This window comes from Neoarius graeffei, chromosome 11 (genome assembly GCF_027579695.1).
Source record: "Neoarius graeffei isolate fNeoGra1 chromosome 11, fNeoGra1.pri, whole genome shotgun sequence".
Lineage (NCBI taxonomy): Eukaryota > Metazoa > Chordata > Actinopteri > Siluriformes > Ariidae > Neoarius > Neoarius graeffei.
This window is the reverse complement of record NC_083579.1, coordinates 2,425,172-2,441,255: the sequence shown is the minus strand read 5'-3', so window position 1 is coordinate 2,441,255 and position 16,084 is coordinate 2,425,172. Positions and strand designations below refer to the sequence as shown.

The 16,084-nt window shown below is 43.3% G+C and overlaps 1 protein-coding gene across 1 annotated transcript in view; it reads right to left on the bottom strand.

Annotated features, from left to right (window-relative positions):
- The window catches only part of ttbk1b (tau tubulin kinase 1b), a 62,535-nt gene extending 48,042 nt beyond the window's left edge, over positions 1–14,493 (bottom strand). Inside the window, exons 1-2 of the mRNA XM_060933250.1 lie at positions 14,348–14,493; positions 300–437 (exon numbers count right to left, since the gene is read on the bottom strand). Of these exons, the coding sequence (XP_060789233.1) occupies positions 300–401 (102 nt within the window). The 5' untranslated portion in view covers positions 402–437; positions 14,348–14,493. The remainder of the gene's footprint in view (positions 1–299; positions 438–14,347) is intronic.
- Positions 14,494–16,084: the final 1,591 nt, after the last annotated feature.

Here is a 16,084-nt window from a genome sequence, read left to right as displayed (position 1 = left end):
TACATCCAATGGTGGAATGGCACTTTAAGAAGAACAATAGTGTGTTTGCCTTTGGCAAGCACACTAATAATGATGGCATCCAAAGAGCCATTTTTCATAAAACGTGATGCAAAAATCAGCTAAAAGACCAACTGACCCATTTTCTAGAAACAAGACCCAGATTTGGAATGATTCAACCAAGAACAGCGCCAAAAAAAAAACAAACAAACCCAGACAGTTTTATTTATCAAGAGGACAGGAACTGCCATTACACATGGATCATCATCATCATGTTACACACAGGAGTTTTGAGTACTCACCACTTTCCAGCGCTCTTTGACCATGCAGTTCTGAGGCAGGATGTCCACCTGCTCTCCTGCACCGTTCATGTTTTCGTCACAGTCGACTCCTACGCGCTGCATCAGCCGGCCAGATCTTCACACAGTCCTGCCATTCACCTGTACAACAGATTAGCCATGTGGGGGTAGCTAGCATCATCGATCAGCCACACAGTGAAGTTACAAACTACATTAGCATAGCAGCGATACCGACAGGACCGGTTTCAGGAAGCCCTGATGTCATCAGGACCTGTAGCAGGCTGATGGCTGATGCTACGTAAATTTTTACGTATATTTTATGAACTTATTTGTCATTTAATTTTGTAAGCAGTGTTTTGTTATACGGTCGTATTGACTCTACTGCACAAGTCCTCAAGGTGTGTGTTATCTGATCAGACTACACATATGAACAAACTGAACGAATCGTTTAACTCAATTGTCTCAATGGAGTCGAGTCTCTGTAAATGTTCATCTGTGCTGCACAGATGAGTCACGTCTCTGCAGGAATGAAGTGACTCAGGGAAAGTGGGTGAATTTATTTTTATCTGTTGCGTAAACACACGGCTGATTTAACAGATTGGAGTAAAATAGGAGCACTCCTGAATGCAAACTCATTCTTCATTAGATTTCTTTCTGACTAATCTGAATTCATTAGGTGACGTATTGAAATCAGACGGAGGACAGAGGCGTCTCATATGCAAATTGTTCTGCAAAAAAAAAGAAAAACACACAAAAAAAATACAAATGCAACCCAAAACGTGATTTGCACTGCATTGATTTTATGTGATTTGATTCGAATCTCACTGCAACTGAACCGCACGAGCTCGTTCGGAGCAGAAGCGCTACATAGGCCAGATTTTCTGATCCACGCCTCACAAAGAACCACACCCAAGAGAACACAGCAAGGTTCCAGTCAAACACACTAAACACTGCGTGCATGTGTGTGAGAGAGTGTAAGCACACCTCCTTCACCGAGACAGACCAGCGCACAGGCCACGCCTCCTTCACCGAGACAGACCAGCGCACAGGCCACTCCTCCTTCACCAAGACAGACCAGCGCACAGGCCACGCCTCCTTCACCGAGACAGACCAGCGCACAGGCCACGCCTCCTTCACCGAGACAGACCAGCGCACAGGCCACGCCTCCTTCACCGAGACAGACCGGCGCACAGGCCACGCCTCCTTCACCGAGACAGACCAGCGCACAGGTCATGCCTCCTTCACCGAGACAGACTGGTGCACAGGCCACGCCTCCACCAAGACAGACCGGCGCACAGGCCATGCCTCCTTCACCGAGACAGACCGATCCACAGGCCACGCCTCCTTCACCGAGACAGACCGGCGCACAGGCCACGCCTCCTTCACCGAGACAGACCGGCGCACAGGCCATGCCTCCTTCACCGAGACAGACCAGTGCACAGGTCATGCCTCCTTCACTGAGACAGACTGGTGCACAGGCCACGCCTCCTTAACCAAGACAGACCGGCGCACAGGCCATGCCTCCTTCACCAAGACAGACCAGTGCACAGGTCATGCCTCCTTCACCGAGACAGACCGGTGCACAGGCCGCGCCTCCTTCACCGAGACTGACCGAGCCACAGGCCACGCCTCCTTCACCGAGACAGACCGGCGCACCGGCCACGCCTCCTTCACCAAGACAGACCGACGCACAGGCCACGCCTCCTTCACCAAGACAGACCGGCGCACCGGCCATGCCTCCTTCACCAAGACAGACTGGTCCACAGGCCACGCCTCCTTCACCGAGACAGACCAGCGCACAGGCCACGCCTCCTTCACCGAGACAGACCGATCCACAGGCCACGCCTCCTTCACCGAGACAGACCGGCGCACCGGCCATGCCTCCTTCAGCAAGACAGACCGATCCACAGGCCACGCCTCCTTCACCGAGACAGACCAATCCACAGGCCACGCCTCCTTCACCGAGACAGACTCGCTCCCTGCAGTGTGCATTAGTGAGTGTGTTTGAGGATTATATTTGTATAAGTGTGGGGCGTTGAAGCTGAATAATGGATGAAGATGTTTAACACAGATGGAGATTACTCCAGTACCCCCCCTTCCCCCCCTCACTCTTTCTCTTCCTCCTCCAGAGTGTGATCAGGTATCACATAGAACACTGAGAGCCTCACCTCCTGTTGTAATCTCTCCATTTCTCTAACAACATGTGACAGGAACGACGATCTGTTTATCCAGGATGTAATACAGAGGTGCTGAGATTTAATTCAGTCCTGTAAAAATGACACCTGCACCTCCACACGCCCCTTAAACAGGATTCTCTTACACCTGATGCTGCTCGCTGCGGAGTCTGTAGGAATTTTCACATATAAACCTATATTTTCACCTACAAAGGATATTTTTCCTTTCATTACCTACTACAGGTACCGAAAGCACACAGTCCAGTTAAAGTCTGAAACCTGATTGGTCAGAAGGGGTGTGAGGAGGGCTGGGGGTTGGGTAATAAGGTAATCAAAGATAAGCTACCTGCTCAACAATTTATTTTTTAATAAAAATGCTGACCTGAAATCACTTTTGTGTTTTCACACTGCAGATTTTAAACAAACCCCAGTGCTGTAATACCTCAAACCACTGAACAGTGTCTTGGGAAATTTTGTGCATTCTCGTCTCCTCCACTGGACATGGAGAGGGAGGGAGAGAGAGAGAGAGAGAGAGAGAGAGTCAGTGACAGGGAAAATCCTGCATCTAACCCCCTAAGGAAAATTACATAAGAGTGTATTTTCACTGTGGAACGTAAAAGCTGAGAGAGGAGTGAAGCTGTAATAACGGTGATATGATACAATGATTTAATTACAATATTCAATACATCGTCACACACCAACACCATCATCAAAGACCAATGTCATCATCATTAAAACACCAGCGTCCTGATCAAACACCAACATCATCATCTTCGTCATTAACCAACATCCTCATCATCATCATCATCATCGTCACCACACACCAGGATGATGTGACAGGATTTAGACCTCATCATAGCACAGAAACAGCACTGGCTAAAGTAGTAAATAACCTACTACTGGCCTTTGTAATGAATTCAGAAATAACTCTGATGGTCGTATTCATAAGTTGCTCATAAGCTCAGAAGTTCCTGGTTACACCTATGGACTATCTACTCTGATTTTATAAATAGCTCACTTCTATAACTGTGAAATCATAGAAGTGAGTTATTTATAAAATCACACCATCTGGTGTCACTTAGATGAGGATGGCGTTCCCTTTTGAGTCTGGTTCCTCTCAACGTGTCTTCCATGTCATTTCAGGGAGATTTTCTTATTTATTTTTTATTTTATTTATTTATTTTAACAACTTTATTGGGCAACTTAAATACACAAAAATTACATTAAATACAAAACAAACAAACAAAAAACAATAAAAAGTTTAACCCAAACGGACTGGCGTGAACAGGTAACAAGTCCCATGCTAGGCGTCATCCTTGGTATTAAAAATAAATATAAAAATACATAAAAATCTAAAAAAAAAAAATTACACATTTACCCTGTGGCAAGAACAAGTTGGCACAAGGGTCCGAGTGCAGGGCCAATCAGGGTCGAACACAGTCTCTAATGAGTTAAACATTAACGCCTTAACAAAGTGAAAAAAAGAAGTAAGACTTGAGAAAGCAGTAGAAGCCGCGGCTTTACAAACAAAATTCCAAAGTCTTTCCTTGCCACCTTCACCACATGCTTACTCACTAGTGATAAATTTATAAATTTAAAATACATTTCTAGAAGCCACCCTGTGACAATACAAAAAATAGGTCCCCATGGGTCCATGTGGTTCCTGCTAATAAATAAAATTGTTTTCTGATACCATGTCCATACAGTAAATATAGAATAAATCACAGAAGTAAAATATACCAAGTTTCTGTACTTTATATTATTCTACTCTTACCTCTTACAGTTTTCGAAACTGAAACCTCCGAACCGAGGCTGACCTACACACGCTGTCGCCAGGACCCAAACTCTTATTTCCTAGAAATGGCCTGACGCTAGAGCTCAGTGGTCTCTTTTCGACAACTTCCCGTAACAACTCAGAAACGCATCACATCTACATCACACATGGGCCCACTGGCTGAAGAAGGCGAGGAAAGGGGGACGACCTGGAGTAGATTTTAAAATAGGAACGCACTTTCCCTCTGTAATAAGTATAAACATGTCTGAAAGCGATTTCTTTAGTCTAGTCCATTTATTTCGAACGGTGAACCGAATTGTATACACTCACTGGCCATTTTAATCGGAACACCCGTATGCGCATGCGCAGTCCACAACTGTTACACTCATTCTTACAACACGATGACGTAGTGGCTAGCGCCTCTATGAGGCAGTAGCCACAATAAAATTGAACTGAATCACACACCAACATCGTCATCATGCACTATGCTAACTGCGCTCATTTAGAGTCAGGAGTACCATGTTATGGATGTTCTAAGAGTCTGTGGTGGCCAGTGCCATTTTCTATGATGTCACATCCTGGTAGTATGAAGGTGGCAGACACCAAGCGACTCAACGAACTGATTAAAGGGGTACCAAATATAATATATACAGTTGCTGATGTGACAAAGTAACGTATTCTTAAGTATTCTATCAAATTTATATACTAGAAAACAACGAAATATCTTGGTAATTGTAAATATAATACTTTATACGCTAAACCGCACAAGAGTCGCCATTTTTAAAAGACCGTGACGTCAGCGCTACCCACTGCACTAGCGGAACTCTCCGAAATAGAGGAGATAAGCGTGTAATCATGGCGTCGGGCGCATCAAGTGAAAGCGACAGCTCTGTCAAATCATACGAAGAGATCCCGCAAGACACACTGCAAGCAGGCTATGGCTTAGAAGGGTACCAGTTTGAACCTAGGAGAGGTACTATGTAGTGGAAGTTCATTATGTCTAACTATTAAAGCTATTTTAAGTTCGTTTCTTAAGACAAGGATTTTTTAAGATGTTACCTTGTTGACAGTTTCGGCGAGAATCTTCCGCCTTCTTCAAAACAGTCACCAGATGTCGAGTGGTGATGTGCCTTATCAGCTGATGTTACGCTACGGAGGCGTGAACGTCCCGCCCAATTTGACAGGTAGTTCACGCCTCCTGCTGTCAGGTCGCTCCCCCAGGACACATCTGTTGACTGTTTTGAAGAAGGCGGAAGATTCTCGCCGAAACTGTCAACAAGGTAACATCTTAAAAAATCCTTGTCTTAAGAAACGAACTTAAAATAGCTAGGAGAGGTACTCTCGACTCCGGTGACGAAATAAGAGAAGAAAGCTCGGATGACGGCGAGGATGAGACTGATGCTGACCATGGGCGTGGCGAGCGTGGGGCGGGGCAGAGCGTCTGCATGCAGGTGACACGGCGTGGTGCTCGTGAGGAAAATGTAACGTGGAGTTGCTCACGAGTCCAGCAGAATTTATTTGCTGCAATGAGATAGGCGCCACCCGTGGACTTGCGAAATCGTCGCAAGAGGCAGAAACAGGTATTTCACACGTGCTATTCCCAACCTCAATGAGCCAACACAACTGGGCACATACATACGTCATGAGTGTTATGCAGAGAAAATGAACGTGCATTCTGATTGGATAAAATTAATATCATGGCGGGCTGTTCAAACTGCGGAAATAGTTTGCTCGAGCTACTTTCAAAACACTATAACTTTCCAACCTTAGAACAAAAAACTTTTGTAAGTCTTGAATAAGGTTCGTTAATGTGTGTTTTATTGTTATATTTACTCTATATATTGCCCTCTGTTCCCCTTTAAGAACACTGGGTCTGTTGTAGGTGAGGAACTTGACTCCTTGAAAGTCGAGATAGGAGAATGTTGAATCTACTGTAGCAGATAGAAGAACGTTGTCTAGACTTCAGTCTATTACTGACGGTGTTAATCATCCAGTTCACAGAGTTGTGGCTAAACAGGGAAGCACTTTCAGTCACAGTCTGATTAGCATAAAGTGTTCGACTGAACGCCACAGAAAATCCTTCCTCCCCACTGCCATAAGAATTTATAACTCCCTCTTTTCTCACCCACCCACCCAGTCAGCGATTCCTTCCGTTCCTTATTATATCTATTTTTTGTTTTACTCATATGCACCTTATTTACACTCCCCAGCTACTTTAATAGGAACGTGTTCCTGATTCTAAGATCCCTGTTCTTGGCTGCAGGAGTGGAACCCAGTGTGTTCTTCTTTCCCCTGTTGCATGCTGAGATGCTTTTCTGCTCACCACGGTTGTAAAGAGTGATTATATGAGTTATTATATCCTTCCTGGCAACTGGAACCAATCTGTCCATTCCCCTCTGACCCTCTCTTATCAACAAGGCGTTTGTTTCCACCCACAGAACTGTCGCTCACTCACTCAGTGTTTTTTGTTTTCTGCACCATTCTGTGTAAACTCTAGAGACTGTTGTGTGTGAAAACCCCAGGAGATCAGCAGCTTCTGAAATACTCAAACCAGTCCATCTGGATCAAACCAACACCCATACCACAATTTTTCCCATTCTTATGTTTGAAGTGAACATTAACTGAAGCTCTTAATTTGTATTTGCGTGATTTGATGCTTTGTGCTGCTGTCACAGGACTGGCTGATTAAAGAACTGTATCAAACAGCAGGTGGATGGGTGATACTAATAAAGTGGCCGGTGAGTGTATTTTATTGTATTTATTATACATAATTTTATATTAGCTCTATATTAATCCTTGTCTATTGGTGCCTTTTCTGCTTATCTGTGCAGTTATAACATAAGCAATTTCCTTTGGGATCAATCAAGTTTTCTGATTCTGATCATATACCAACATCATCAATGCAAAATTGAAAATATCTGACAAAAACAGAAATTTAAAGCCAGACAATTTAATATCTCACAATGTCAATAAGAATAGAAGCACATCAGATCAGTGATTTTTTTTGTATACTTTATTAATCCCTGAAGAGAAACTAGAATTCTCTGCAGTTAACCCAGATTGAATTAATTTCACTCATTTCTTCATCAAAATCATCAACTTGGATACAAGATCTGAGAAAAAGTTGTGGCACAGCAGTTATGCTCATACCTACATAGGAATAACATCCATGAAACATATTAGTCAGTATTTAGACCTCATCATAGCACAGAGACGGCACTGGTTAAAGTAGTAAATGACCTACTGTTGGCATCTGATCAGGGCTGTGTCTGACACACAGTTATATGTTTCAGCAAAGCCAGATGAGAGACACCAGCTGAGTAAAACTGAGGAACGTGTGAAGGACAATAGACACCGGATTAACACTGCAACTAACAATTATTATCTCATCTCATTATCTGTAGCCGCTTTATCCTTCTACAGGGTCGCAGGCGAGCTGGAGCCTATCCCAGCTGACTACGGGCGAAAGGCGGGGTACACCCTGGACAAGTCGCCAGGTCATCACAGGGCTGACACATAGACACAGACAACCATTCACACTCACATTCACACCTACGCTCAATTTAGAGTCACCAGTTAACCTAACCTGCATGTCTTTGGACTGTGGGGGAAACCGGAGCACCCGGAGGAAACCCACGCGGACACGGGGAGAACATGCAAACTCCACACAGAAAGGCCCTCGCCGGCCACGGGGCTCGAACCCGGACCTTCTTGTTGTGAGGTGACAGCGCTAACCACTACACCACCGTGCCGCCCTAATTTATCAATTATTTTCTTAATTAGTTGATGAAGTGTTATTTTTCCAGTTAATCTATTGATTATTTTCTGATTAATAGTTTTTTTTGGTTAACTTACCAATAAATAATAACCATAAGTTCTTCAATTAATCTTTTAACTAATCAAAATAAAATCAGTGACATATTTTAACATGAAATCCATGAATTAAGGAACCATCTCAAACTCTAACTTTTACTGAATGATACTTTCATTTTTTTTTCCCACCACCATCTTTCATTTGAAGCTCATGTAGAAAACATTACAAGGACAGCCGTCTTTCATCTCAGAAATATTGCTAAGATAAGAAATTTAATGTCACTTCATGACGCAGAAAAACTAGTTCATGCTTTCGTTCCCTCCAGGTTGGATTATTGTAATGCCTTACTGTCTGGATGTTCCAATAAGTGCATAAACAAGCTCCAGTTAGTTCAAAATGCCGCAGCAAGAGTCCTTACTAGAACTAGAAAATATGACCCCATCACCCCTGTCTTATCCACACTGCATTGGCTCCCAATCAAATTTCGTATTGATTATAAAATACTACTATTGGCCTTTAAAGCACTGAATGGTCTCGCACCACAGTACCTGAGTGAACTTCTGCTCCTCTATGACCCACCACGCCTACTTAGATCAAAAGGTGCAGGCTATCTGCTGGTACCTCAGATAGTGAAGGCTACATCAGGGGGCGGAGCCTTTTCTTACAAAGCCCCACAGTTATGGAACAGCCTTCCAAGTAGTGTTCAGGACAAACACAGTCTCAGCATTTACTGTAAGTCTCGGCTGAAAACAGATCTGTTTAGTCAAGCCTTGTGTTAATGGTGTTTATGAGGTAAAGGTGTAGATCTGGAGGATCCTCAGACAGAGTGTTTTGGTAAACTGGGATGTATGGATGCTGTCAGTCCCCACTCGCTTGCTCACTCGAGTTTGTTGACGGTGTAGTGGCTGCTGCTTTATGTCCCGGGGCCCCTCATGCCTGTGTTACCTTCTGGCTCTCCCCTTTTAGTTATGCTGTCATAGTAAATCTCGCCGGAGTCCCTGCTTTCACTCAGTGAACAATGTTCTTACTCATTAGGTAACACTGGGCAAACCTAACAACATGTGTTCTCTTTCTACACATGCCGATCCTGAGACACCAGTGATGTTGGCCTCTTCTGCTCCTCAGACCCGCCTGATCCATCCTGATGCCCTACTTCTAGCTGAGGTTCTCATCCCATCGCTCCTGTGGAGGTCGGCCCCCATAGGGAGGGAAAGTAATCTCATCGCCCCCTACTGGATGCGTTCCAACCTCTATGGCAAAATGAATGGGAATATCTTTTCAAAAATTAAATTTCAGGTTACACTTCAAAGTTAAGACAATGGCTTCCATATGTTGTGCATGTCGGGCAGCTCTATCGATCCTGGTGACCATACTTTATTTTTTCCACCGATCTGAATTGTTTTGAATGTTTTTTAATAAGCTGATCAAAGACTACACGGACCCGACGTCGCGTATGTGACGTCACCGCAAGTCTAGCGCCTTTCCAAATCTGTAGCAGGTAGCGGCGGCGAGTAGCCTACATCAACATGCCCATTTGTATAGCGTGGTTGGTGGAGTATTTCTGTACCAATAAGAAATGCATCCCTCGTGGGGATAACCATTACAGATCAGATAGCTAAGCCTACTGCTGACGTAATATGAGCGACTCTGACTAGACAGTTTGGTTGTAGTCCGTTTCTGACAGGTTAGGCGCAATTTCTATCTTTTAAAAGACAGCGAAATTTCACCTGATACTTTCACAGTTAGTAGATAATCCCAACAGATACAGCATATTTTTGGGGGGTGTACAAGTTCCACATCATAACTTCGTGGGATTTTTTTTTAAATCGGGTCTATGGGATTTTCGATAGTATGGCTCTCGGCTTAGGAACGCTACCACTAGGATCGCTGTGTTTCACTTTCCCTCCCTATACGGACAGTCTAAAGTCACACTTAGAAGACGCTCTGGACTCTTACAGTTCTGCTCCGATGGTTTTGGAGTCCAATCCCCAGGATAACTTTATGACTGCAGGTGTCATGAACAGTTTTACACTCAAGTCTCCATCAGTGAACAGTTGATAACTTCAACAAAACAGACTTCCTGTTAAACTATAATGAATTTCCTGGTGACACAGTTGCACTCTGTGACTCTATAGGACACGGTTACAGAAGTGAGTTATTTATAATCACGCTCTCTGTTATCACCCAGATGAGGATGGGTTCCCTTTAGAGTCTGGTTCCTCTCAAGGTTTCTTCCTCGTGTCGTCTGAGGGAGGTTTTCCTCAACACCGTCACCTCAGGCTTGATCATTGGGGATAAATTCATATGTCTAAAATTTAGATCTGGAATTTATGTATTTTTGTAAAGCTGCTCTGTGAGAACGTCCGTTGTTAAAATTGCTATACAAATAAAATTGTCTTGACTTTAATTGAACACCAGCATCATCACACACCAACATCAAACCCAGAAGCTTCCTGCTGTGAGGTGACAGTGTTAACCACTGCACCACCGGTCCGCCCACTAACCTGTTTCACGCACATTAACCTGAAGTATAAAGAGATAATTAGTATGCAGTGTGGTTCTATAGTACAACCCCAAATCAGAAAAAGTTGGGACGGGATGGAAAATGCCAATAAAAAAAGAAAGCAGTGAAACCAGGCCTTGTGAGTAAGGATGGATTCGCACTTTACGATTTTCAGACTGTTGCAGGGAAAAAATGGCACATAGCAAAATAATTCTTTCATCGTGAGTTGAAATTGGTGATTTTCGGCTCCATCCAGATGTGCACGGACATTACTGAAATAGGGATGTTAACCGATGACCGTTTGACCGATGGTTGACCGAATCAACGTCAACCCGTTAATTTTTTTTTTGGTTGTCTGTTAAAAAAAATCAATCGTTTTGAAGCTGCCGATTTTGGAGCGGAGAACCTGGAATTCTGTGTTGTAAACGCTTGGGGCGTGCCATGCGGTGTAAGGACGACAGCTGACAAATCAGAAACACCCATTCAGTCATGTCCTGCCCTCCCGCCCCAGTTGAAGACAGCTGCCACTCGGCGAAAGAAAAAAGTGCAGACACAGGCTTTTTAGCTTACAAATTACTAAGCCAGGGATGCAAACAGTGCGCCTTTTGGCGGATGCCGCCTTTTTCACGGCTGAATCGCGCAGATCCGATTTTTTTTTAGGGGGGGCGTTGGAGTGTCTGATTATAATTTCATCAAAGTAAATTCTGTATATAAGCAAATGCTGTTACAGTCCATGAAACATAGGAAGTATAAGGATGAGAAGAAAACAGTAAATCAGAAAGCTGCGCACGTTTGTGCGAAAGCTGTGCAAACGTGCGCAGCTTTCTGATTTACTGTTTTCTTCTCATACTTCCTATGTTTCATGGACTGTAACGGCATTTGCTTATATACAGAATTTACTTTGATGAAATTATAATCAGACACTCCAACGCCCCCCCCTAAAAAAAAAATCGGATCTGCGCGATTCAGCCGTGAAAAAGGCGGCATCCGCCAAAAGGTGCGCCGTTCTGTTTTTTTTTTTTTTTATTATTATTATTAGAAGGCACATGGAGTTTAGTCCTGCCTTGGCCACTGCATTCTGAAAGTATGTTTCGGTCTGTAGCCAACAATGCATGTTATTGCAGATCAGATCTCTCCACACAAACTAAAGGCACAGATGCCGACTTTTGGAGGGAAGGGGAGAGAATGAAATGACAGCGGTGTCTGGAGGGGGACTGACAAACGCAGCTTTTATGTCTGTGACGGCTTCAGAGCAACGTCAATACCATGCAGTAATGGCGTGTTGATATTGGTAACGGCGTTATAACGATTGTAGCTAATTAATTAGATTACCCGGCGTTATAACAGCCTTTGTTTTAACACCGTTATTCCCATCACTGAATGTTATGTACTTCTTCTAGCACTTGACTTTATTTTCAACGCCATCATGGCCAACTGAAACTGTCTCTAAGCTGGAGCCATTTGTCCTCCACTCCAATACAAACCCCTCGACATCAGTGCCGCGTTTGACTAAATGTTTCGCGCTGTAGAAAAGGTAATGTGAGTGGAGGGCAGAGACTGGGACTGAACGTGTGGATGCTCGCGGTTAGATTTAGAATAGATTCTAATAATTCCAGTTCTAGAATTTTAAACTCGTAGGTTAACCGACTTGAACCGGCTAATGAGGCTCGGTGGTCAGTCAAGATTTTTTTTAGTTTTCACCATCCCTATACTGAAACTGTAGCTGTAACTTCTCTGTTGAACACAAAAACATCTCAGCAACACTAAAACCATTTGAAATGAGTCTCATGATCTCGGCAGCACAGTGACGGTGCACCAGAACCTCCTCAGGAGTAAAGCTGAGAGCAGTGTGTTGAGCGTTAGAGGAGGAGAAGTGCAGAAAAATACCACCAGGAAAGATCTAAAAGAAGTTCAAACTCCAGACTGGAGGGTTGATGTGAGTGAAGTGGACCTGCTGGTTAAGGTTCCACTGGGGTCCAGCGTGTTGTCCTGGGTAACGTCTCAGTAACGTTGGTGTTCTCGGTGCAGTGTGTCGCAGCAGAGCGATAGCTTCAGGACGCTGATGAGATTCGCAACAAAGACGACTTAAACCACAGATCTGAACTTACAGAGCACAGAACATTGACCCGATCATCCACCGTGATCCGCCGAATCCTAACACACGCAACGGACTCTCACACGTTCCCACAAACATGCAGTTTACACATCCACGTGAGAGCAGCGACACGTGAACGTTTCTCCTAAAGTTTCATTTGTGTGCGTGTGGCAACATTGCGCCTCCATATCCAACCATCATGCAGCACCATACATCACGAAGAACCCTTAGAACCTTCATATTTGTGCACTGAGCAAAAGTTTGTGCACCCTCAGAACACTAGGATTTAAAACAATTCACTTTCGCTCTTCAGTGATCAACGGAAAAGCTTCATGAACAATAAACAGATGCAGTGAGACTGGAGATTGGAGGGAATGTGGAAATGAGTGAATGTCTCATCTCATCTCATCTCATTATCTGTAGCCGCTTTATCCTGTTCTACAGGGTCGCGGGCGAGCTGGAGCCTATCCCAGCTGACTACGGGTGAAAGGCGGGGTTCACCCTGGACAAGTCGCCAGGTCATCACAGGGCTGCACATAGACACAGACAACCATTCACACTCACATTCACACCTACGCTCAATTTAGAGTCACCAGTTAACCTAACCTGCATGTCTTTGGACTGTGGGGGAAACCGGAGCACCCGGAGGAAACCCACGCGGACACGGGGAGAACATGCAAACTCCACACAGAAAGGCCCTCGCCGGCCCCGGGGCTCGAACCCAGGACCTTCTTGCTGTGAGGCGACAGCGCTAACCACTACACCACCGTGCCACCCAGTGTTAGTCATATTTAAATTATTTATTTGGATCTTTTTCCTTTTGACTCCAATTAATAAAACCACAGGGATGCAAACTTTTACACTCGAGTGTATGTGCAGGTGAATTTCACAAAATTTCCTCAGTGTGATCGCTGTGACAGCAACACAGTGAGGGAAAGAAAATAGTGCTCACTGATCTGTGTTTATGAGCTTTGTGGGTAAACCTGCTTAGTGACAAATAAATAAACAAACAGATTGTAAATGAGATTAGAAATCTAATGAATGAATGAATGACCATTGGGACTGGTGTGTGTGTGTGTGTGTGTTACACAGCATCACCTTGAAGCTGTGATTTGTGATTGTTCCTCCAGCCTGAAGATCCCTGGCTGTGTCCCAAACCGCGCACTAGTGCACTACAGAGAATGCGCGAGAGCAGTCACAGCTCCGTGTGCGCGCGCTCGGACTCCTGCGCGCTCTTTACGACATTACTGTGCGGTTTTGGCCTCAGTTTTGTCTCCGCACTGCAGCGGAAGGATCAAACATGGGCGTCGCCCTGGTGACGGAGTTCTAAACCCGCCCACAAACCGTGTCCCCACATCTCTGATTGGCTCAGCGCTCATCCATCAACCGAAACAGTGCGCGAGAGGCATCCTGGGACGTGTAGTTCTTATCGAGACGGAAGACAAACTCGTCCTCCAGGCAAGAACTACAACTCCCAGAACTCTGCATGTATGGACGTTGACTCCGTTATATTGCAAGTATGCGCGATTATTTGTGTTATTTTCTTTACTACGTGATAGACCGTGAGAGTATTTTTTAAATAAGCTTGCTCCATGTGAAGTGACTACAAACCAGGCTAACAATGCTAATAAAGCCGCCGCTCGCGCTGTCACAGCGGACAATAAAAAGCAGAACTCAGTAAGATGTCTGACCTGCTCTTGTGAGGCCGCAGGAGAGTTTCAGAGCGAGAGGTTTGAGGAACTCGGAGCCGCATTGTGTTCCGCTCGCCGCTGCAGCAGTTTTACCTCAGACTCCACATCAGCCGCATCCTGAATCAGCATCAGCGCCCAGCCTCCCCGTCCCCGAGCGCACTGCGCACGCGCACGACCGGACACGGCTGTTGCGTGGCAACGTGGAAGGGGAAGCCACGCCCATCGCGGAAGTGTCTGTGTCGGGTGTATTTTTAGAAACGCTTCACGTTATTACTGTTTTAGTTTTCATGAATTATATTTTACGTTATTATTGATTGATTTTAAACATTCAAAAGATTTTTTTAGAAACTGATTAATATCCAAATAGTTGTTTTCATCTAATTTAATTCAGTAGCTAGAAAATACACACCCTATATTTATTGATCTGGAAATTAAACAGTGTTTTGTTGGTGCCAAAACTTTTAAGAAGCACAAAGTAAACAAAATAAAACAAAAACAAATCTTTCTTCAAAGTTAAATACACTCCTTACTCATTTGGATATGCAAAAAAATGAAAATAAAAGTAGTAAAGCAGTTATTACAGTACATTTAATCTGTTATACATAATAATATTTATGGTTTTATTTCCAAACCCTCTGTCTGTCTGTCTGTCTCTCTCTCACACACACACACACACTTGACATTAAGACCACCAGTCTGCAAAATTTCACAAAAAGTAATCTCTAACTACTTTAGATATTTAGAATATATGAATAGAAAAAATGCAACTCTTTAGTGAAAATTACTGTTTAATCTTTTAGAAAACCCTACAGATAATACTTTTGTTTCGTGTCTAAATTTTTTTTTTTTTTTCGTAAAAAAGAGCTTTGTATCTGTAGTACATTTAAAATTTGCTTTGTCTCGTATTAATGTGCAAATACAGACTGAAATGAACATTTTCTCCATATTATTCTAAAGTACTTGAATAAAATAAAAATGTTTAAATGATTTTAACTGAAATTAGAAATTGAAAACGTGTCTTTTAACTCAATTTGGATGAAAAAAAACAGAAATTTATGACGAGGGTTAGAGATTTCTTCCAGTTCATACATTTTATTCTGACTTTATTTGTATCAAAATCAAACTAAATAAAGTCACACCATCTTCATTCGAATCAAATGTTTCATTGAATTGTTCATCAAATCAGCTTCATTCTCGATTAAAGTTTATCTGATTATATTGATGTATGGTGTGTATTAAAGTCTCCTTTAACTAATAACACTTTAAAGTATTACATTAAACACAAATGTTTGTCTTTTTAAAGATAATGAAACTTTTTTTAATTGTCATTGACACGTCATTTTAACCAGACTCAGAGTTTAGTTTTCTTCCTTTTCTTCTTTATCCCACACATTGAATATGTTTGATAAGAAATGAAGAAAAATATTAGTAATACATGTTACAGATATTCCGCCATATTTTATCACAGAAAATCATCATACAAATATCCTGTATTAATCAGTGTGTGTGGGGGGGGTCTTACGTCATCAGTTTGGACCTGGGGAGTCGCCGTAGATTTCGTGTCACGTGACACACAGCGGCTGAGTGCTAAATAGAAATGAGGAGCACTACATAGAGTGCAACGGGTAATTGAATTTCGTTTAGTAGCTAGAAACGGTGTTCATTTAACACTGTTGGGGAAATTTTTAAACAAACAAACAAACAAACAATATCTGCAATGTGTGGGAAATCCAGTCA